Source organism: Danio aesculapii, chromosome 3 (assembly GCF_903798145.1).
Source record: "Danio aesculapii chromosome 3, fDanAes4.1, whole genome shotgun sequence".
NCBI lineage: Eukaryota > Metazoa > Chordata > Actinopteri > Cypriniformes > Danionidae > Danio > Danio aesculapii.
The window spans coordinates 10,937,146-10,961,071 of record NC_079437.1 but is presented as its reverse complement, the minus strand read 5'-3'; the positions used below and the strand labels follow the sequence as shown (position 1 = coordinate 10,961,071).

Here is a 23,926-nt window from a genome sequence, read left to right as displayed (position 1 = left end):
TCTGGACAGAAATTTAAACATGGACCAGTCGCTTGCTTTTTTTAATGTCTAATCCTATTGTTTAATCCCGCCTATTTTCGCAGCCAAACAACAGAATTTCGCATGCACAAACTGTAGTGTGGCCGCAGCACAACACTCAGTTAATCACTTAATTATCTCATTAACTTCATCATTGTGTCTGTGTTGTTCAATCTATTACTTTCATTGATAAAACATTATTTGAGGGGGTAAAACTGCTTATTCAACAGATGAAGTTTAACCTTTTAACTGTTGATTCAATGTTAATTCAGTGAAGTTCTGCTATCACGTGTTCAGCCTCAACAGCAGGTAACCAAGCTTAAAATAGGTCAGATTTTAGTTGTGTGAGAGGTTTATAAATGTTATAAGAATGACACAAAAATAACTGTAGTAGGAAAGGTGTATTCACAAATGACACAATAAAAGTACAAAAGTATACAGTAATAAAAGAATACAGTTCAGTGCATCATAGTCTAAAGATTAAAAATCTAGGTGTGCTATAACGAGCATATTTGATTATATAGCAACTGCAAAATATGTAATGTTTAAAGAATATGACTATACTTTTGATCATTTCCTCAAGCACTGTGAGACAAAATATCAGCGCTGCCGTGAAGTAATACCATGAAGTAAAAACGAATAATAAACCACTGATGATCCTGTTGATTCTCTACCAAATCCTCAAGCTAAACTCATCAGCCTCCTGGGACTGATATTTGTTTAACCTAAACGTACGTCACATCACTACATTCAGCACCTGAAAACATTCATTTATTCATTTTCTTTTCAGCTTAGTCCCTTTATTAATCTGGGGTCACCACAGCGGAATGAACCGCCAACTAATCCAGCACGTTTTATGCAGCAGATGCCCTTCCAGCCGCAACCCATCCCTGGTAAACATCCACACACACTCATTCACACTCATACTCTATGGACAATTTAGCCTACCCAATTCACTTATACCGCATGTCTTTGGACTGTGAGGGAAACCAGAGCACCCGAAACCTACACGAACGCAGGGAGAACATACAAACTCCACACAGAAACGCCAACCAACCCAGCCGAGGCTCGAACCAGCAACCTTCTTGCTGTGAGGCGACAGCACTACCTACTGCGTCACACACCTGAAAACAGATGAGTTCAATTATACACTTTCATTGTTATATTCAGTATTTTAAGCTATCCTTAGAATGTTAATGAACTTTTTTTTGTAGTGAACTTTCACAGATTTTTAGTTTGACACTCACTCTGATGTGTTTCCAGCTTCAGTTTAGAGTAAACACAGTCAGAATTCTCAGTGTTGTTCCCTAAAATAATACAACATTTATTATCACTAGTGCTTATTCTGTATGAGTAAAAGCACATCAAACATATGAATAAATGTATGATCATGAAAACATGAGAGCAGAGATTTATATTGTACTTTACCTTTATCTGTGTTTTCCTTCATTTTCTTTGTAGATTTGAGCTCGACCTCAGCATAGGTGAGTTCAGCTCCACTTTCACAGTCTACAATCAACAGCAGAAAAAAAATGTAACTTCACCTTTCACTTGAAATCTTTGATTTAAAGTTGATTCAATAAACTGCGACTACATGACTTACCTGTTTTGCATATGTCTTCATATGTTGCATATGTATGTGCAGTTTCTATAAAAGATTAATACATAAATTCATGTCCAATATTTATTATTTTGTAATGAATCTTAGAATTAAAACCAATAAAAAAGATAAAAGCTGCTACCGGTACTGCTTCTGTCTTTAAGAGTAGTTCCTGTAAGTGATTCATTAATGATTTTCAACACTATTTCCTGGATTATTTCACCATCAAAGTTAGAATTCAGTCACACAGAAAATACAGTTTTAATGTTAACACTGGTGTAAAAATATAAAGCCGTCATGACTGACCAGAGAGCAGTGTCTGGTGTCCCACTTCACTCTGGTTTTGCTGTGATGTCTGACTGACACTAGAGGGAGACGGAGATCTTACACCTAGACAAACAGGACATGATCATCTGGATCAGGGGTGCCCAAACTTTTTCACACACTACATGAAAGGCCAAAAACCAAATATCATTGAGAGCCGTGGGCCGACGATAAACATACTAAACAATATTACATTGAATTGAATTACATGAATTGCCATGGGTAATTTCCTAATTTATTAGAAAACACTACTTAAAATCGTTTAATTTAAATGCAGTATAACATTTAAAATGTACAAAAATTATAAATAAATAAAATAAGTTATTGCAATAAAAACACGAACAATTGCATTTATAGCACAGTGGAGTTCAATGCTGAATACACTAGTCAAGCAGAATCTGCTTTTGCCTTGATATGTCCTCTATCCGTCGGGTGACTGTACTGTATGTACATTTAAACTAAATCTGATTAATTTACACCATTTAATTGAAACATTTGATTTCAGTTAGCTTTTAACAATAAACCATATGGTTACATTAGATTTAAAATGACAATCTCTATGAAATGACAAGCGTCTTTCGGCTAATTTGGAGTCCTTTGCTTACACATCCACTCACTCAGTCAATATTTAATATTAATTGTATTCACTTAAAGTTTTAAACACTGAACAAATAACACTAAGAAGCTTTTTTACAATCCCACTACCAGCCTAATTAGAAATAAAAACTACCCACAACCCTTTATCCATTTCACTGGTAAATTCAGAATATCTCAACAACTGTCTTCATGGAGTGAGTTTTAGAACTTTACACTGTTTTCCATTTAGTTACCATGGCAATTAAGAACAGATGTTGATTTGAAATTCTGGAAGTGGCATTCTAAATTCTGAACATTCTAAATCCCACAAGTGACCAGTGACCACTCATAAGAGTCTGTTTGGTATTTATACATGCCGTATCTGAAAGCTGAACAATTAAAATACAGCTATTAAAAACATCAGGGATTTTGTTTAGTGTTTGTAAAAATGTAAATATTGAGAAAATCTTCTTTAAAATTAAGTAGTTAGCAATAAACATTTCTAATCAAGAACTGAGCTTTATTATTTTATTATAGCTTTATTTTATTTTATTATATATTTAGGAAATTTAGCTAAATGTCTTCATGGAACAGAATCTTTACCGAATATTATAATAATTTTGGCATTAAAGAGAAATCTATCGTTTTGATTTACAGTTTATAATATATTGTCACTTATTCCTACAAATATAGCCATGCTGGTTTTGTGTTCTAGGATAACAAATGTGGGACAGCACTCACAGGGGCACAGAAATAACAATCCCACATGTGGGACTGCAATGCTCAGATTAAGGGTTAACACTAGCCATTATACTATGTTTATTTTAGCAGGTTTGGAGAAAAGGTTATGACGTCTGTAAAAGTTTTATTGAATTGTAACATGGCAGATGATGAACCTTTCTTGTGTCTGTAGCAGCACAGCAGAACCAAGAAGATGATGATCAAAACAAGGACAGAAAGTCCTGCAGTCACTCCATTAATCACAGGATCAACACCATCAGATCTTGAGGCTGATGGAGAAACTGAGTTACTTACTGAAAATTTTCACATTTAGAGTCATGCTGTCAAGGATACAAGAACATTTAAGGTGTTTTAAAGTCTACAGTCTCACCTCTGACTGAGGTCCAGCTCTTGGGTGACTCTCCTTCTCGGTGCTTGCAGTAATAGAAACCCTCATGTGACTTTGAGACAGTAGTGATGATCATCTCTGAGGTTTGCCTCTGGACGAGTGATCCATCTTTATAGAAATCAGCTCTGAGCTTTGCTGGAGTTGTAGATTTATATAAACAGTGTAGAGTCAGAGGATCTCCTTCAGTCACAGGATGAACAGGACTCTCCAGAATCACACCAACTACAGAAACACAGCAAACATCAACACACATCAACAGAGTGCTGCCATTATACAACAGAAAATTAAATAACGATCTTTATATTAAAATAGGTTGATTTTTTTGTGACAATTAAGTTTTTCCTTGTAGTTTATGCAGTATTATGTGGTTGTTGTGTTTTCTGCTCACTAGACCAATTCACAACTGTGTCTAATGCTTTCAGCTCTCAATCTGATTTAAATGAATAAATACAGACGCTCAGACTCACAGTGTACAGTGATATTAACAGGATTATAATTCTCTCCAGACTCAGACTGACACCAGTAAACTCCAGTGTCTGATGTGGTGAGGCTGATTGTACATGTAGATCCTGTTTGTGATGAACAATCACTCATCCACCAGCTGCCTCTGTATCTTCTGACTCTCCATCCAGTAGAGTTACTCTTGTCTTCACAGCTCAGAGAAAGAGAGTCAGATGTAAAGTGTTGAGCTCTGCTGGGACTGATGACCAGAGAGACTGGAGGAGAAACACCTGAGACAGCAATAATTTATAAATATTTAACTTTATTCATTATGAAATATAATCCAATTATTTCAGTTCTGTGTAAACTCACCAGTGACCCACAGTGGCTGTGTGTTGCTGACAGTTATATAGGCTGGTTTTCCTCTCTCTGCTCCGCACACATAAACTCCTGTGTGTTTTAGAGCAACAGAACTGACAGTGTATTTTCCTCCAGCTCCTCTACTGCTGTCAGAGAGCGGTTTATAATAATCATAATAATCTCTCTTGTCTGTGTAAAGTGAGAATATACAGATGTTCAGTCTCATCAGTTATTTCTGAATACAGAAAGAATGACATTGACTGAAGCTAACCTATGTGATGTTTGAAGGCAGTTATATTATATTAGGTGTTCTCACATGAAATTGACGGGGCTAAAATGTTGCAGTATTTCAAAAAAATAGATTCTGATCCACAAATAAACCTAAAGGGATCCACAAAAACAGTCAAATTTAGTTTTAAAAATGGAATATAATAATATATGCAGGAGAAGCACAGAAATCAATTACAGTCACAAATTAATATAATAAAATGTGCTAATAATTAAAGTATCAACAAGTGTCAACACAACGTTTCTGGAAAAACATCCTGCAATTCTTAGTGTGCTTCATGTAGGTGAGTAGGCCAAAACTGGGACTTGTTATAGCATTTATATATATATTATTTATACATTTATATACTCTCTGATGATTTGAAATGCTTATTTTGTCCATACGTATAAGTCATAATGAAAAATAAATAAAATAAGTAATTGTTCAGATGTAAATATTATTTATGTTCTACATTATAAACACAACTCTGCCAGGTCATTTGTAACACAAATTTTATGAATTTTAATATTTTTGTGAAACTCCTGCATTTATTTGTCTCATTCCATTATTTGAGAATGTATATTTTTTGTGCAACCTTAGATTTATTTGTGGACTATAATCGATTTATTTTAAATAATGTAACAATTCCCGCTCCACAGAAGCACATTATAACTTACCTGAACGAGTTCTGATGTACCAGCTGAATGTCCAGCCTGTAGAGGAGCCGTAAACCTCACAGATCAGAGTCACTGAATCTCCTTCAGTCAACCAGTTCTGTGGAGAAACACTTAAAGCTGTCTGGGCTCTGTCTGAAATAGAGAAATCCCTCATTAATAACATGATAATCTTGTGTGCATATGAAGAGATGATCAAACTCACCTGATACTGTCAGTGGAACTGCATCACTCATTTGTGATCTGCGTGAACCTTTACTCTCAGTGCCAGAACAGGAGTATTTACCTGCGTCAAACTCAGTAACAGACCTTAATGTGTATTCCTGTAATTCACTGAATGCATAATCTGAACCTTCTTTATACCAGCTGTACCGCCAGCTAGAGACTCCTTCAGCATTAATGTCACATCTGAGAGTGACTGACTCTCCTCTGAACACATGCAGATCAGGAGTAATAGTCAAGTTGGCTTTAGGGTTTTCTGTATAATGGCAAATATTCACAATAAAATGATGTGATATAATAAATATAAAAATATGCTGTTTTTAGTGCATGAGGCATGAACAATTTGTATTGCAAAACACACAAACTAAATCTGATTATACAGAAGTGTTTTAGTCTGAAGTCATAGTCGCTTATTAAGTGCCCTACACCAGTGGTTCTCAAACTGGGGGTCGTCGCAGAATAATTTCAAGGGGACGCGAGAGTGATTTAAAAATTGTGTAATTTTCAGTGATTATAATAAATATTTTTCAGTATTACAAGTTAAGCTAATATTTTCAGATTTTTAAAAAGATATTACTGATTCATAAAGTATTTAGGACACATTCAGGCAGAATGCATCTTTGTACTTGGAACGCAGCGCTCAGGAACAGTTTAAAGAGCCCATATTATGGGTTTTTGAAAATGCTCTTCCATGTAGTGTGTAACACAGCTCTAAGTGAAGTGAAATATCCAGCTAAGGCTTAAATCTGTAAGTGTACAGTGTTTAAAATTATTGATTCATCTATAAAAGAGTCAACTCATAGTGCTTCAAACGAGTCGTCTTGATAACGAGTCATTAGGTGTTTCGTGATGACGCGGCTACGAAACACAAGCCTCGCAAGTAGTTACGCGCGCAAACCCGGGAGATTTGAAACCTGCGGCCCCGCCCACTAACACAGAAAAAACACAAGACACACACACACAGACGCCGCCGGTCGAATAAAGTCATGCTGTGCTCAGATGGATAATATTGACAGTCTCTACCCAAAGATGAAACTGTGAAGAGTCAGTGGTTGAGGTTTATTCACTAGTGTAAGTAAGTGCGATTAAAATTGTTGCCTCGTTTACTCTAGCTTGCAAATTATGTATTTATTGTGTTTTGTTACTTGTTAACCTGGTACAGTACACGCGGTTACTCTTTATATTCTCTTATCGCATGTAAGCCACGTTGAAAACGCGACGCGTGCCGCTTTGTTTACAGATTTAACGTTAAATGCTTTTGTGAGCTCGCGTTCCACTGCCGTTTGTCATTGCTATGGCCATCGTAAGCTAGGAGACAGGAGACTCGTGTCGATCTCCCTAGTTCTGAGGAGGAGCGTGATGTGTGTGTGTTTGTGTGTGTGTGTGTGTGTGTGTGAGAAAAAGAGCAGGTCGAGTGTGTGACGGCTAGGAGACAGGAGACTCGCGTCGCTCTCCCTAGTTCTTGTGAGGAGCGTTGTGTGTGTTTGTGTGTGTGTGAGAGAGAGAGAGAGAGAGAAAAAGAGCAGGTAGAGTGTGTGACGGCTAGGAGACTCGCGTCGATCTCCCAAGTTCTTCTGAGGAGGGTTGTGTGTGTGTGTGTGTGTGTGTGTGTGTGTGAAAAAAGCCTTACACTATGAAGAGTGTGTGCACTGTGACTACTTTTATATTGTTGATTAGCAGCTGGGCATTTCACTCTGTCTCGCGCTGAAGCCTGTCAGTGTCGACCAATCGCAGCAGGCTGTCATTGGTCTAATCAGCGCAGATTAGCTTCACGCTGAGGAGGGGGTTGGGAACAAATGAATCGCTGAACGATTCATATGGGAGTCGCTGGGATAATTAGGTAAAAATAAATGCAGATTATAAGACCATCAAAGTGTTGTTTGACCTTGCATGCATATTAGACTGTTGTTGGAGACCCTTACAACCTACATATGACCCTATTTCATGTATAATATGGGCTCTTTAAAACTGTTGTCATGTCAACTTGCCGCAGTAAACAAAGCCTTTAACGCTTGCCCCGCCTTCGCCCTCTTCTTATTGGCCCACTGCTTTAAGAACTGAACACAAATGATTGGTTAAAATCAGCTGTCAATCACTCAGTCAACGTCTCCTGTCTTCAGATGACAGGAGCTACAACTGCGAAAATGTAAAGCTCTGAAGTTGAGAATGAAAACAACACTGACAGATTTAGTTTTAGAAACACCCAAAGTTACAAATAATAGCACATCTGATTACTGATCATGTGGTGAATGTTAATCCACCAGCTATACTTATTGAAGAGTGGATAAGACTTCCATTGGCTTCAAGTCTGCTATGAAAATAACTAGCATTCACTGTAAAGTCTGTGGGACGGAGTTTTCAGGTAACTGTTTACCACATCTACACATTTTAAGCACGAGAGGTTCTGTTTAATCCTTCATTTAATCGCCAGATAATGTCAGCCGTACAAGTGGCAGCTATATGTAAAAGTTAACACCACGTACACCATCGCAAAAGGGCTTGCACTGACTAAGATTAAACTAATATTGCAGCTCATCAAAAGAGCGGTATTGCTATTAAAATGACGTATGCACATAATAAGGTATATGACAAAAGCATCTGTGCAATATCAGACACCAGGCGTGAGAACACAGCACAGTTATCGTTAAGAGATTCATTAATGAATTCATGTCAAGCAGTGCGTGCAGGGCCGGTGAGCGGTTCGTCCGTGTATCTTTTGGTCACTCAATTATGCTATAAAAATGTATTTTCTTGTGATAACGGGATTTCATTGAGACATATTTTCCTCACGCATCCATATATATTTTTTTGCTTGTTAGTTTTGGTTATTGTTGATTTCAAATGCAATAAATCTGTTTATAAAACTTGTAGTAACATAGCGATAATTGGTGGGTGCCACTAAATTCTGGCTGGTGCGCCTACATTTTTAAAGTTAGAAGCACCAGTGTTACCAAGCAGAAATGTAAATTTTAAACCCTGTAATGTATAGTAAATATAGTTAAAATATTGTGAACAGCTTAAAAAGAAGCTATTTTTATTGTTTGTATATGCTTTGGTAGTGGGGGGGGGGGGGGGGTCGCGAGTTCTTGACGATCTTACAATGGGGGTCGCTGGTTTAAAAGTTTGAGAACCACTGCCCTACACAATTAGAATGAACAGCTTGGATAAAAAATTAATTATTTTACAAAATTATTTCACAATAGAAATTGAGATATAAACAAACAAACAAAAATAATGCATTTAACTAGAGCACAAAGACCAATTTAAAATCAACATGAAGCATCAAAACACTTATTTTCAATAGTTTTCACAGTTCATGTAGAGTCACAGATATGTTATGAATTATGAAGTAAATTCACTCACCTTCAGTGTCTTCAGAGTGGATGTTTGAAATCAGCACTAAAAGCACAAAGAGAAACTTGTCTGTTTGATCTAGACTAGAGTTAGCTGCTGAAGAAGTAATGCAGTTTAGACAAAACAAATATCATAGTGATACATTCACGGCTCCCTCATAAACAGCACTGACTGCACACTTCCGGCTCATCTTTGACATATATCATGGACTAGAGATGGTTTGTAAACTCAGAGCAGCATAAAAAATAAAAACAGAAACACTACTGGATCCTATTTATAGAGTTACAGCAATGAACATCCACTGAAAAATCAACCAGAGAAAATAATACTCACAGAGCACAAGAGGAAGTTGACTGAGCTCCATACTGACTGAATAATGACAGACACTTGAAGACAGACTGTGTTAAAGACTCAAGACTTCCTGAAACCTGCAGTCTGATCTCTACAAACATCACGACACATTAAAGACTCACAAATGTACCTCTGTGATACAGAAGATCTTTTAATAACCTTTAAAATCTTGTTTTCAGATAATGTTAAACTGACCAAAATCCATGTTTGTACAGAAATGTTTAAGGGTCAAATGTTATAAAATTAAATTTCTCAGATGTTGGCAGTTTAAAAATAATATCCCAGTGAGTTTAATGAATAATGAAACACTGTTTTATGGCTCTTAAATGTAATGTTGTGATTTGTATTAATAACCTGATGGAAAAAAACAGAAACAGATGAAGTGTTGAACTTCTGCTTCTCACTCACTGGTAAAATGACCTCAAACAGACCAAACCAAACCACAACTATATAGTTATTTCTGTTTTCATCTCACTTCATTTTGATGGTCTCTTTAACACTCTTTTGACTATAAATAAAGTATTACTGCTTTCAAAACATTGAGTGCATCAAATAATTGACTGCAGTTGTGTTATTAATATGTAATCATGTAATGTATAGGTAATAACTATCTGAGTTTTTAACAAACAATCTGATAGCATTTTAAATCTATTACAAAATGGAGTCTGATTACCTGATTGATGTATTGATTTTTCTTTGGAATTGATTGATTGGTTTTTGTAAATTTACATATTTATAATGATTGGATGCTATACTAACCGTGTTATTAAATATGTCTCATTATACATTCTAATATTTCTGGTATTAATTTCCCATTCAGTGTAGACCCCTATATGCACCTTTATGTCTCTCTTGAGTTTAACGCATATTTAAGGTGTAAGAATATTTCTGCATTATATTTGTATCAGATTTAGTTTATTTTTCTTGGTTCATTTGTAGGTGACAGTGTAACTTATCTTAGGTGTCTTCTATAGACCAAGTGTATAAAAAGAGCAACTGACACCTCTTGCACCAGTCTGCAACGCTGCTCGACTCTCGAATCTTTCCTTGACTTCCTATTTTTCTTACAGATGCACTCGACTAACTCAGAAGGTTTCATTAAATTCTCAGTTTAATTCAGCTCTTTGCTAATCAAAATGATATTGACTTTAATTTAATTTGGATAAACTTGATTAAACTTAATTCAATCTAATACATTTAAACTGTCTTTAATTGTTCTTTGGCTTATCGTTGTGTTATTTGCAAGTGCTGTGACCGATTTGCAGCACGTTTCTTCAGTTGTTTGTGTTGTGACCAATTTGCAACACGTGTGCTGTCAAACTGATGAAGATGGTTTCTTTATTTGCTGGTGTTTTTGTAATTGCATGTGTTTTCTTAAATTGCAGCGCTTTAAGCTGTCTCAGCCACCGTAGATTATAGTGAACACCTCTATATTCTCTCTTTACACATCAAGCTTACCACTTAAAATGCTAATAGATACTGGTATAAATTACTTCTTGTAAGGGTTACTTTTACATAAAATAACTCTGTATCGCTTCCCCAATGGCTGAAGTTTTTATACATTGGAAATGAAACATGATTTGCATCATTTGCTATAACTTGTGCATTACTAAATACCAACATACTCTTGACTGAATTGATGTATACTCTCTTACACCCATCACATTCATGGCAATTTGAGAAGACGTCCAAGTTGTGTTTTTGAAAAGATACTAACTGAAAAATAGCCATACCAAATCTGCATACCACAATTTTGTAAACATCCCAAAACTGCTTGATAAAATAGCATGAGATTAAATTTACTCCAATCACTCTCCTTAAAAAATATATAGTCTTTGTTGGAACTTTGAGCACACATTATCAATGTGAAACAAATTCACTCACCTTTATTCTGTTCAGAGTGGGTGTTTGAAATCAGCACTAAAAGCACAAAGAGAAACTCATTACAAACAATGAACATTGCGGTAATATGAGAATATTGCATTAGACATATTATAAACTCGTCGACTTACACTCTCACCTCTGATTGAGATCCAGCTCTTGGGTGACTCTCCTTCTGGGTGTTTGCAGTAGTAGAAACCCTCATGTGACTTTGAGACAGTATGATGATCATCTCTGAGAAATTTATATGTTGACCTTTATAATAAGAAACTGTAAGACTGTTAGACTCAGTAACACTGAAAATATTTTCCTGTAACTGACTGAATGCATCATCTGAACCTTCTTTATACCAGCTGTACAGCCAGCTAGAGACTCCTTCAGCATTAATGTTACATCTGAGAGTGACTGACTCTCCTCTGAACACATGCAGATCAGGAGTAATCCTCACACTGGCTTTAGGGTTTTCTGTATGATGACAACAATGCAAAATGTAAATGATTTGATGCAATAAATTTAATCAGATTTGCTTTTTAGTGGAGGAGGTCTGTTGTATCTAAAAACACACGCAACAAGTGAAGTCTATTTATAAACTAATTTCGAGAGGATCACATGCTTATGATTCACCAATCAGACGATTCCTGAGCCACTATAAATACCCTGAGTTCCATATAACAGCCATCTTCGTTTTGAAGAATACGCCCTTCCACCCCTACTCCTCCTTTTCTAGATGGGTGGCACGGTGGCCCAGTGGTTAGCACTGTTGCCTCACAGCAAGATTGTCACTGGTTCTAGTCCTTACCAAGCCAGCCGACGTTTCTTTGCGGAGTTTACACGTTCTCCCCATGCTCACATGGGTTTCCCCCGGGTTCGCCGGTTTCCTCCCACTGTCCAATAAGATGCATCTTAAGGTAATTGACTAATCCAAATCGGCACCATAGACATGCTGCTAGCAAGTGGTTATGTCTTAAGAGCAATCACTATCTGTTTATTAGCTACTAAAGCAGAGGAGTTCTCGAGATCTACCTGAGCTCAAACTCCCCTCTCACCTTGCAAATGGGAGGGAGCCCCGAGCTCGAGGATCTTATGAGCTCAGGGCTCTATCCCGGGACAGTATGCCAAACAAGCTTTATAATCAACTATCAGCTAAGTGTGAACTCTTGAAATCTGTGTTAGACTGAAGTGTTTCAGCTTTAGCTCATAGTCATCACAGTCATATACAAAGTGGTTTTGCAAAACCATGTGTGCAAACCAGTTTGATTTAAAAATAACTGTCGAATGTTTCACAGTTAAAATTGAGAGCATACTGTGAAAATACATTGCAGCAGCGAATGCACACAAACATTTGTAAACTTTTTAAACTCACTTTCAGTGTTTTTTCACAGCTCATGTAAAATTACTCATGTGTAAAATTACCTTCATTTTGTTCAGAAGAGATGACAGAAATCAGCACTAAATGAACAAGGAAAAAAAAAACTCATTACAAACACTGAACACGGATTTGGTTATGTGTTTTTCACATTAGCCTTATTATGGAGAGTCTGCCTATACTGTAGCTGTTCATACACTAATACGTTTATGCTTTGTTTATTTGGTCCGGAGCTAGCAACAATCTAAATGAGTGTAGATGGAAGGTATTGTTCAATTTTATCATGATAAATTCACTCACACTTGCTTTCTCAAACTCATCTTTCTGTCATTTATAATGGACTAGAGCTGTTCTTTAAACTCTACTCAGAAACACTACTGAACATTATTTATAATATTACAGCAATGAACATCTACTGAAAATCATCCAGAGAAAATAATACTCACAGAGCCTAAGAGGAAGTTGACTGACCTCCATACTGACTGAATTATGACAGATGCTTAAAGACACAGACTGTGTTAAAGACTAAAGACCTCCTGAAACCTGCAATCTGATCTTCACAAGCATCACATCACTTTAAAGACATCATGTGCTTCAGAACGCATTTTGATATGCTTCATAATATTGCAGCATGTTTTCAGAATTTTTTTAACTGACCAACTTGACCAAGTTTTGTACAGGAATGTTTTCAGGCTCAAAATATATCAAATATAAATGCTCAGAATTTGGGTATCGTGAAAATAATTTTTCTAGTGAGTGTTATGAATAGAGATGATGAAACAATATTTATATGGCCCCTTGATGAAATAGTAGTATATGTGTCAATGACTTAAGAGGAAACTTACTGCTTCTCACTCACTGGTAAAGTTAACCGACATGGACCAAACCAAACCACAAGGGAGAGGGCTCTGAGGCCGAAAAGATGTCTGAGTTGGGGCATTCTCTCCATCAAGAGACACAGAGAGGAATATGAACTCAGCTTCTCGCCCAATCTCCCCCTCACCCCCTGTGTTTGGTATGGATCTGGTTAAAGGTGAGGAGGATGGATGCAAAGTCGATGAGATGACTGAGGTAGGCTAAACTTGGTTATTTATGGAAATTCTCTTTGATTCTGACTGGCTGATTGTTGTGATTGCTTGAGTTTACTGTCTGTGTGTGTGCTTCTCCTGAAATTAGTTAAAAAAAACTTCTCTTCTTGGTTTCACTTTGTCTATGAATAACCGTAAGGGTTGATTTTACTCAGACTTCAACGTGTCCTTCAATAAAACAATAAAAACTTTAGAATCTGAGGAAGAGGACATGTGAGAAGATGCCCAGGATAGCCTTTGACACTTTCCTGCCCTGAACTTTCCTTCCTTTCTGGCATTGATAAATATTCAGGTGTGACTGGCAACAAGGTTTTGTTCACTATGTTTAATACAGTTTGATTTAATCCCAAATTGACAAGTAAATCTAAATCAGTGGTTTACTTTTTTCAGCACAAAGCCAATATTTGTTTCTTGTTTTTGGCAATATTTGAATGCTTAAAGTACCGTTTTATTAACCTTTTGTAAACTCAACCTCAAAGCAAAATCATCCAAACTAAAATGGTAGCATACATTCCTGCAAACAAGCCTGTGCTGGTCCTTAAAGGGCCCACTTAGGGTCTGATTCTGCTTGTTAACAACAGGTGTTTATTAACAATTCTCAATAACACTTAGTTAATTGCTTAATTACCTCATTAACTTCATCACTGCGTCTGTGTTCTTCAATCTTTTTCTATCATTAATAAAACATTTGAGGGTGCAAAGTTGATGAATATTCAGCATCGAAGTTTTGACCTTTTAACTGTATATTGAAGTTCTGCAATCATGTGTTCATTTTCAACAGCAGGTAACAAAGCTTAAAATAGGTCAGATTTTAGTTGTGTGAGAGGTTTATAAGTGTTAGAAGAATGAAACAAAAATAACTGCAGTAGTAAAGGTGTATTCACAAACGACGCAATAAAACAAACAAACAAAAAACTCAGTCCGTTGAAAGCATACAGTTCAATGCTCCATACTCTAAAAAGTCTAAAAATCAAAGTGTGCTGAAAAGTCCTAAAGTGATCCACCAGTGTATATACAATCTAAAACAGAAAATGCACAAGCTTGCAAGAATGTTCAGTCCAGACATAGGAAACTCCACAATCCAGAAAAGTTTGTAAGCTGTTAGCAGCCCTCTTTTGTTGGCCATGCTGCTCTCTGAATATTGTTTCCTGCTTCCTGTTAGATTTCTGGTCTTCCAGAAATAGTTCTTAAAGACATACACACACTAAAATGTACTGACAGTGTGGTAAAAACATGGCTTTTATGTGGCAGTGTCACTCATATACAAGTCTTTCACGCACACAAATCAGGGAAGGGACAATTTCAGATCTTCAATTTTTAATCTTGAGCATGCCTAATTATGTAACAACTGCAAAATATCTAATGTTTAAACGATATGACTGTACTTTTGATAACTGCTTCAAGCACAGCGAGACACCATGTCAGGGCTGCTGTCATAATACCATGAAGTAAAACCCAATAATAAACCACTGATGATTCTGGCAATTCTCCACCAATCCTCGAGCTAAACTCATCAGCCTCCTGGTACTGAGATTTATTTAACCTGAGCATACGTCACATCACTTGATTCAGCACCTGAAAACAGATTAGTTTAATTACACACTTTCATTGTTATATTCAGTATTTTAAGCTATCCTTAGAATGTTAATAAACTTTTTTCTCTAGTGAACTGTGGCTGTTTGCAGTTTGACACTCACTCTGATGTGTTTCCAGCTTCAGTTTAGAGTAAACACAGTCAGAATTCTCAGTGTTGTTCCCTAAAATATTACAACATTTATTATCACTAGTGCTTATTCTGTATGACTAAAAGCACATCAAACATATGAATAAATGTATGATCATGAAAACATGAGAGCAGAGATTTATATTGTACTTTACCTTTATCTGTGTTTTCCTTCATTTTCTTTGTAGATTTGAGCTCGACCTCAGCATAGGTGAGTTCAGCTCCACTTTCACAGTCTACAATCAACAGCAGAGAAAAAAATAAAACACTTTTAACTTCAACTTTAACCTAAATTCTTTGATTTAAAGTTGATTCAAAAAGCCGACTACTTGAGTTACCTGTTTTGCATATGTCTTCATATGCTTCATATATATGTGCAGTTTCTATAAAACATCAATACATGAATTCATGTCCAATATTTATTATTTTGTAATGAATATTAGAATTAAATCAATAATAAAAGATAAAAGCTGTTACCGGTGCCGCTTATGTCTTTAAGAGTAGTTCCTGTAAGTGATTCATAAATGACTTTATTTTCAACACTTTTTCATGGATTATTTCACCATCAAAGTTAGAATTCAGTCACACAGAAAATACAGTTTTAATGTTAACACTGGTGTAAAAATATAAAGCCGTCATGACTGACCAGAGAGCAGTGTCTGGTGTCCTGCTTCACTCTGCTTCTGCTATGATGTCTGACTGACACTAGAGGGAGACGGAGATCTTACACCTAGACAAACAGGACATTATCAGCTGAATCAGGGCTATTCAATTGGTGACCCGCGGGCCGAACCCAGCCCCCGAGGCAATTTGTTCCGGCCCTCCAAATAGTGTGACCAAGACATCAAAAATAAATTTAGTTCAGTCAAAAAACAACCGCTGGTTATGAAGTGAGGTGCATATGTTCAATACAGCATGAGCGGATGCACGTCACTTCATAACCAGTGGTTGTTTTTCGACTGCAGAGCGTGAGTCGCTATAAGCGAGTGGCGCGTGCAGCCGAAAACATTTGGATGTGTTTGTAGAAAAGGCCTTTTGTACTATGCATTGATATCGTCAATAGGGAGCAACGATGAGCTGATTTCACTATTAACTGCGCTTTAATTGGTCACAGTTAATTAATTGTTAAGGCTTCTAAGCCGCATTTCTATTGCACGGAACAAAATGAAACAGCTGCAATTAAACAAAGTTATGCCAAGTTGCCAACTGTGCGCTAGTTAAAAGTTCCAAGTATGTACACCGAGGCTAATACGCACGCACACCAGATAGCTATAGCAATAACTATAGCAGCGGCCATTCCCATATCACGTTTTTTTCCACTTGCAAGTTTATTTTTATTGAAGGAATATTTGACAACAACGAGCATAGAATCTAAATTTAATCTAAGCTCTTTGATGACAATATGCGTGCACAAGCGGAGCAACGTGCTTGCGTCTTGCGAGAGCACGCAGTAGAAAACATCTTGGGGTGAGAGTTGTGCGTGCCTTTTAGTGCAATGTAAACAAAAGATATGTTAGATGAATTATTATTAAAATGATCATGTATGCATGAACGCAGATGGCAACAACAGTTATTCTAAATAACTGTTTACATAATATAAAGCTTGAATTTACATTGGGCGTGATAACCATGAAACCATGATTATTCTTCAGACTATATAATCGTTCAACCATAATGTATAATTGTTGCATCCCTGATTGTTATGCAGTTCAAAAAACAACATATGAATGTGTTTGAATGTAGAAAAAGCCTACTTCAGCAATGCACTGCTTTTGTTGTGCTCTGAAAAACAACCTTTGAATGTTTGTACAAAAAGAAAAGTCTATTGTACAATGCACTGATATTATGTAGTTTCAATATACAATATATTAACATTTTAAAATAGAAAAGCCAACGTGGGTGTCTTAAAGAAAAATACAGCATATGGGCTCCTATGGGCAGTTCTATTATCACTCATATAGCAAGTCATATCTCTCCGGCCCTTCATTTAGGACACTTTCATGAACTGGCCCCCATGACAAACTAATTGAATAGCTCTGAGCTAAACATTCTGAACAACAGAGATTATGGCTAATTTAACGTTCAACACAGTCAATATTTCATATTATTTGTAATCACTTAACACTCAATAAAAAAACACTGAGAAGCTTGTTGCCACTTCCAGCCTAAAACCTTTTAACCATTTCTGCGGTTCAAACTCTGCAGAAGTTCAAACCACAGCTCTTCACAGTTTAGCTTTAACCCTAATTAAACATACCTGATACAACTTATTGGGTCTTTAATACTTGTTTGAAACCTACAGGTAAATCTGTGGTCTCACTGCATTTTTGCCCCATAGCCCCTGATTTAGAATACCTCAACAGTCTCTATGAAGTGAGCTTTAGAACTCTTACACTGTTTTCCATTTAGTTACCATGGCAGTTAAGAACAGGTGTTGATTTGAAATTCTGGAAGTGACATTCTAAATTCTGAACATTCTAAATCCCACAAGTGACCAGTGACCACTCATAACCGTCTGTTTGGTATTTATACATATCTGAAAGCTGAACAATTAAAATACAGCTATTAAAAATTCTTGTTTAATGTTTGTAAAACAATTAAATAACGAGAAAATCTACTTTAAATTAAGTTTTTAGCAATACACATTTCTAATCAAGAACTGAGCGTTGATATATTTAGGAAATTTAGCTAAATGTCTTCATGGAACAGAATCTTTACCGAATATTATAATCTGTTTTGTCATTAAAGAGAAATCTATCGTTTTGATCTACAGTTTATAATATCTTGTCATTAATTCCTACAAATATAGCCATGCTGGTTTTGTGTTCTAGGATAACAAATGTGGGACAGCACTCACAGGGGCACAGAAATAACAATCCCACATGTGGGACTGCAATGCTCAGATTAAGGGTTAACACTAGCCATTATACTATCTTTATTTTAGCAGGTTTGGAGGCAAGTTATGACGCCTGTAAAAGTTTTATTGAATTGTTGCATGGCAGATGATGAAGCTTTCTTGTGTCTGTAGCAGCACAGCAGAACCAAGAAGATGATGATCAAAACAAGGACAGAAAGTCCTGCAGTCACTCCATTAATCACAGGATCAACACCATCAGATCTCGAGGCTGATGGAGAAACTGAGTTACTTACTGAATATATTCACATTTAGAGTCATGCTGTCAATGATACAAGAACATTTAAGGTGTTTTAAAGTCTACAGTCTCACCTCTGACGGAGATCCAGCTCTTGGGTGACTCTCCTTTTGGGTGTTTGCAGTAGTAGAAACCCTCATGTGACTTTGAGACAGTAGTGATGATCATCTCTGAGGTTTGACTCTGGACGAGTGATCCATCTTTATAGAAATCAGCTGTGAGATTTGCTGGAGTTGTAGATTTATATAAACAGTGTAGAGTCAGAGTATCTCCTTCAGTCACAGGATGAACAGGACTCTCCAGAATCACACCAGCTACACAAACACAGCAAACATCAACACACACATCAACAGAGTGCTGACATTATAGATATAAAAGAAAATTAAATATCAACATTTATATTAAGAATATTTAGATTTATTTATTTATTTATTTTTATTGATTTGTGACAATTAAGTGTTTTAACTGTAACTAATTACTTTCAGAGTACTTTTTGTGGTAGTATGTGGTTATGTTTTCTGCTCACTAGACCAATTTACAACTGTGTCTAAAGCTTTATGCTCTCATCAGCGCAATCTGTTTCAAATGATTAAATACAGACGCTCAGACTCACAGTGTACAGTGATATTAACAGGATGAAATTTCTCTCCAGATTCAGACTGACACCAGTAAACTCCAGTGTCTGATGTGGTGAGGCTGATTGTACATGTAGATCCTGTTTGTGATGAACAATCACTCATCCACCCGCTGTGTCTGTATCTTCTGACTCTCCATCCAGTAGAGTTACTCTTGTCTTCACAGCTCAGAGAAAGAGAGTCAGATGTAAAGTGTTGAGCTCTGCTGGGTCTGATGACCAGAGAGACTAGAGGAGAAACACCTGAGACAGCAATAATTTATAAATATTTTACTTTATTCAATATGAAATATGATCCAATTATTTCAGTTCAGTGTAAACTCACCAGTGACCCACAGTGGCTGTGTGTTGCTGACAGTTTTATAAGCTGGTTTCTCTGCTCTGCACAAATAAACTCCTGTGTGTTTTAGAGCAACAGAACTGACAGTGTATTTTCCTTCAGCTCCTCTACTGCTGTCTGAGAGCAGTTTATAATGATAGCCCTTGTCTGTGTAAAGTGAAAATATACATGTTTACTATAATCAACTATTTCTCTATCCACAAAATTGATTTTCCCTGAAATCTAGATTCAATACTCTAAACCTCAATAATATTAAAAAACTGGTTTATCAGATGAAAAATTACAGGGGCAGAATTGTTGCATTATTTCAAATAAATCGAAAAAAGATCCATAAAAATTAAATACATTCACAAATAATGACAGAAGATTCACCAATGCCTGCAGGAGTTGCACAAACCCTCAGAACCCAAACTATGTTTTTACATCACAAACACAATTTTGCCCCAATTATTTGTAAATATATTTGATCTTTGGAATACCTGCATATATTTGCAACAATTCTATCTCTATAGAAGCACATTATAACTTGCCTGAACGAGTTATGATGTACCAGCTGAATGTCCAGCCTGTAGAGGAGCCATAAACCTCACAGATCAGAGTCACTGAATCTCCTTCAGTCAACCAGTTCTGTGGAGAAACACTTAAAGCTGTCTGGGCTCTGTCTGAAATAGAGAAATCCCTCATTAATAACATGATAAAAACAAAACAGAAGTAGAATAATGCATAAATACATTTTTTTTACAGTCAGAATGCACAAAAATTGTTTAACAACTTTTAACCACAAAACTTATTTAAGTGCCTGTTGTTTCACAGTGCATGTAGAATCACCAATGTTATTAATTATGTGAATTAATTTCTCTCACCTGTATTGTGTTTACAGTGGATGTTTGAAATCAGCACTAAAGGAAATATATTACAAACATATTAAAATGTACATTGAGTTGATTATGTGTATTTTACATTAGCCTTATTATAAGCTGTTTATCCTTGCTATTGAAACAATAATACTTTTATGTTTTGTCTATCTGGTCTAAAGCTAGACGCATCTAAAATAACTGTAGATGGAAGACAAAAACGAATACACTTTCGACACAAAATAACTTTAAAAATTAATTGCACACTTGCTCAGGCTCATCTTTTACTCATCTTTCATGGACTAGAGCTGGTGTTTAAACTCGGAGCATGAAAAATAAAAACAGAAACACTACTGGATCCTATTTATAATATTACAGCAATAAACATTCACTGAAAAATCATCCAGAGAAAATAATACTCACAGAGCACAAGAGGAAGTTGACTGAGCTCCATACTGACTGAATAACGACAGACGTTTGAAGACACAGATTGTGTTAAAGACTAAAGACTTCCTGAACCCTGCAGTCTGATCTCACAAATATACCTCATGTGTTATAGAAGATCTATAAATAATCTTTATAATCTTGTAACATGTTTTCAGGTTATGTTAAACTGACCAACAGCCATGATTGTACACATGTGTTTTCAGGGTCAAATGTTATCAAATTAAATTGCTCAGATGTTGGCATTTTGAAAATATCCTAGTGAGTTTTATGGCTCTTTAATCTAATGGTGTGGTTTGTATTAATAACCTGATGGGAGGAACAGAAACAGATGAAGTGTTGAACGTCTGCTTTCCACTCACTGGTAAAATGACCTCAAACAGACCAAACCAAACCACAACTGTATAGTTATTTCTGTTTTCATCTCACTTCATTGTGATGGTTTCTTTAACACACTGTTTTGACTATAAATGAAGTATTACTGTTTGAGTGCATCAAATAATTTACTGCAGTTGTGTGAATAATATGTAGTCATGTAATGTGATGTAAATCTGATTATGAGCAATTTAAAACTTGATACAACTTGAAATCTGATTACCTGATTGATGTATTGATTTTTGGGAATTTACATATACATAATGATTTGATGCTGTATTAAGTGTGTTATTAATTATGTCTCATTAAAAAATCTAATATTTCTGTTATGTGCTTTTTATTTAATTGTGCAGAATTGAATGTGTCTACATCAACTGAAATGCTAAGTTGACCTTTGGGCAGCCATTTGTCCTCAAACAGCTTACTGGGAGTATGAGGTGTGAACGGCTCCCTGGTACTTCCCATTCTGTGTAGACCCTTAAGCCTGGTTTATACTTCTGCGTCAAGTGATCGGCGTGACCCACGGCGCATGCAACGCGCGTAGCTGTGGATTCATACTTCTCCGCACTGTTTCTGTTGCTCTGCAATAACACATCTGAAACGCTAGTTGGCAGTGAGGTGTTTATACTCCTCTGTGTCGAGTTTCTTCGCTGGTGTTTTGTTTTTTGTACAAGTGGCTCAAACTCGCTCATTTTGAGGCAGGAACCGGCGGACGTGCAACAACTTTATACATTCGGTAAACAAACACAAATCAAAACTTTCCATCCGGAGCTCCTTCACGGGACTCCACACTTGTAAACAATCGCTCCATCTGGCTCACGTGACTCTCGGTTCGCCCACACTCGTCAATGCTACCAAGCCGATCAACCACGGAGCTTGCGCTACGCGTTGTTGCGACGTGTAGTTACATTTTTTGAGAGGTGCGCGTCAGCGACGGTGAGGGCCTATCTGATTTATACTTCTTCGTCAAGCACACGTGTATGCTACGGCACAGCCTACGCGTGGTCGCATAGCCCCTCTCTGTGGCCGTCGGCGTCGCTGACGCGCACCTCTCAACAAATATAGCGCGTACGCGTAGCGCAAGCTCTGTGATTGGTCGGCTTGGTAGCGCTGACATGTGTGGGCGGAGGTGAGAGCAGCGTGAGTGTGATGCAGCAGGTGTTTACAAGTGTGGAGTCCCGTGAAGGAGCTCCGGATGGAGACTGTTTTGTGTTCACCATATGATTAAAGTTGTTACACGTCCGCCAGTTCCCGCCTCAAAATGAGCAAATTTGAGCCACTTGTACATTGAGGAAGCATACAGAAAAAACAAAACACCAGCGAAGGAACTCGACACAGAGAAACATAGACACCTACTGCCAGCTAGTGTTTTGGAAGTGTATTGCAGAGCAATAGAAACGGCGCGCAGAAGTATTAATGCACGCCTACGTGCAAGGCTTGCGCCGTAGGTCACGCCGATCACTTGACGCAGAAGTATAAACCAGGCTTATGCGTAGGCCACGCCATAGCATATGCGTGCGCTTGACGCAGAAGTATAAATCAGCCATTATTGCATATGCACCTTTATGTATCTTTTGAGTTTAATGCATATTTGAGGTCTCAGCATATTTCTGCATTCTAATTTTATCAGATTAAGCTTATATTTCTTGGATCATTTGAAGGTCACAATGTAACTTATTTTGGGTGTCTGCATTTCAGAATCTACTTTTTGACACCAAGTGTATAAAAAGAGCAACTAACACCTCTTGCACCAGTCTGCAAAGCTGCTCAACTCACATCTTTCCTTGACTTCCTCTTTTTCTGACAGATGCACTTGACTAACTCAGAAAGTTTCATTTAATTCTTGGTTTAATTCAGCTCTTTGATAATCAAATTAAATTTTGTTAAACTGTCTTTAATTGTTCTTTGGCTTATCTTTAAAATCTATACTAAAATCAAATCAAATCTAAAAATAATGTCTGATTATGTGTCTGAACTGCACTTGTAGGCAGGAGTAGCATTTAAAACTTGGGTGTTATCAGGCGAAGCCAGGTTTAGTCCAGAATAGGCATGGGATGAAAAACGGTTTCAAGATTTACTGCAGTTTTGAAAAGTCAAACATTTTTAAAATGCTACAATTTTTTAAATGGCAAAAATGTTCTGTTAAACTGTTCTTACTATATACAGTTAGGTCCATAAATATTTGGACATCGACACAATTCTAACATTGTTGGCTCTATACACCAACACAATCGATTTGAAATAAGATGTGCTTTAACTGCAGACTGTCAGCCTTAATTTAAGGGTATTTAAATCCAAATCAGGTGAACACTGTAGGAATTACAACAGTTTGCATTTGTGCCTCCCACTTGTTAAGGGTCCAAAATTGAATTAATTTTGCCAATTATATAATCATTTTAATAATTTAGATTTCACTAGGGAAATTGAGGAATTAAATAAGCTCACAGGAGAAATGTTCTAAGACGTTCCTCTCGGTAAGAGTGTACAAGAGCAGAAAACATCTGTGGTCACACACACCTAACATGTGTGCAAAGGAACTAAGTCCTATTTGAATATATTTTTTATTAGATCTCTACTGTACCAACAAGTACCTAAGGTTTGGAAGAATGGTGTGGTAGTCCCTGTTCCCAAATCTAACTCCCCCCGAAATATTTATTGAATTCAGACCCATAGCCTTAACATAAATTGTGATGAAAATTTTGGAAAAGTTTGTGAGGTCTGAAATACAAGATGAACTGAGAATGCACTTGAT

General features: G+C 36.7%; 1 protein-coding gene and 1 pseudogene across 1 annotated transcript; both read right to left on the bottom strand.

Moving 5' to 3' along the window:
- Positions 1-1,134: 1,134 nt before the first annotated feature.
- On the bottom strand, positions 1,135-9,330 carry LOC130217317 (Fc receptor-like protein 5). Its single transcript, XM_056449411.1, has 12 exons — positions 9,300-9,330; positions 8,976-9,011; positions 5,596-5,868; positions 5,394-5,519; positions 4,461-4,628; positions 4,115-4,378; positions 3,630-3,869; positions 3,415-3,540; positions 1,925-2,008; positions 1,447-1,527; positions 1,266-1,325; positions 1,135-1,142 (listed from the first exon to the last, which is right to left on the bottom strand). The coding sequence occupies exons 1-12, from the start codon at positions 9,328-9,330 to the stop codon at positions 1,135-1,137; spliced, it is 1,497 nt and encodes a 498-aa protein (XP_056305386.1).
- A 5,856-nt stretch (positions 9,331-15,186) lies between these two features.
- On the bottom strand, positions 15,187-21,639 carry LOC130217309 (Fc receptor-like protein 2; annotated as a pseudogene).
- Positions 21,640-23,926: the final 2,287 nt, after the last annotated feature.

What these genes read in the sequence shown, in the direction of transcription:
- LOC130217317 (XM_056449411.1), bottom strand. Translation starts at nt 9,330, where the DNA reads ATGGAGCTCAGTCAACTTCCTCTTGTGCTCT. An exon ending in GTACATCAGAACTCGTTCAG is followed by an intron (nt 4,629 to 5,393) that starts GTAAGTTATAAT and finishes CAGACAAGAGAG; the next exon opens with ATTATTATGATTATTATAAA. An exon ending in GAAGGAAAACACAGATAAAG is followed by an intron (nt 1,326 to 1,446) that starts GTAAAGTACAAT and finishes GTATTATTTTAG; the next exon opens with GGAACAACACTGAGAATTCT.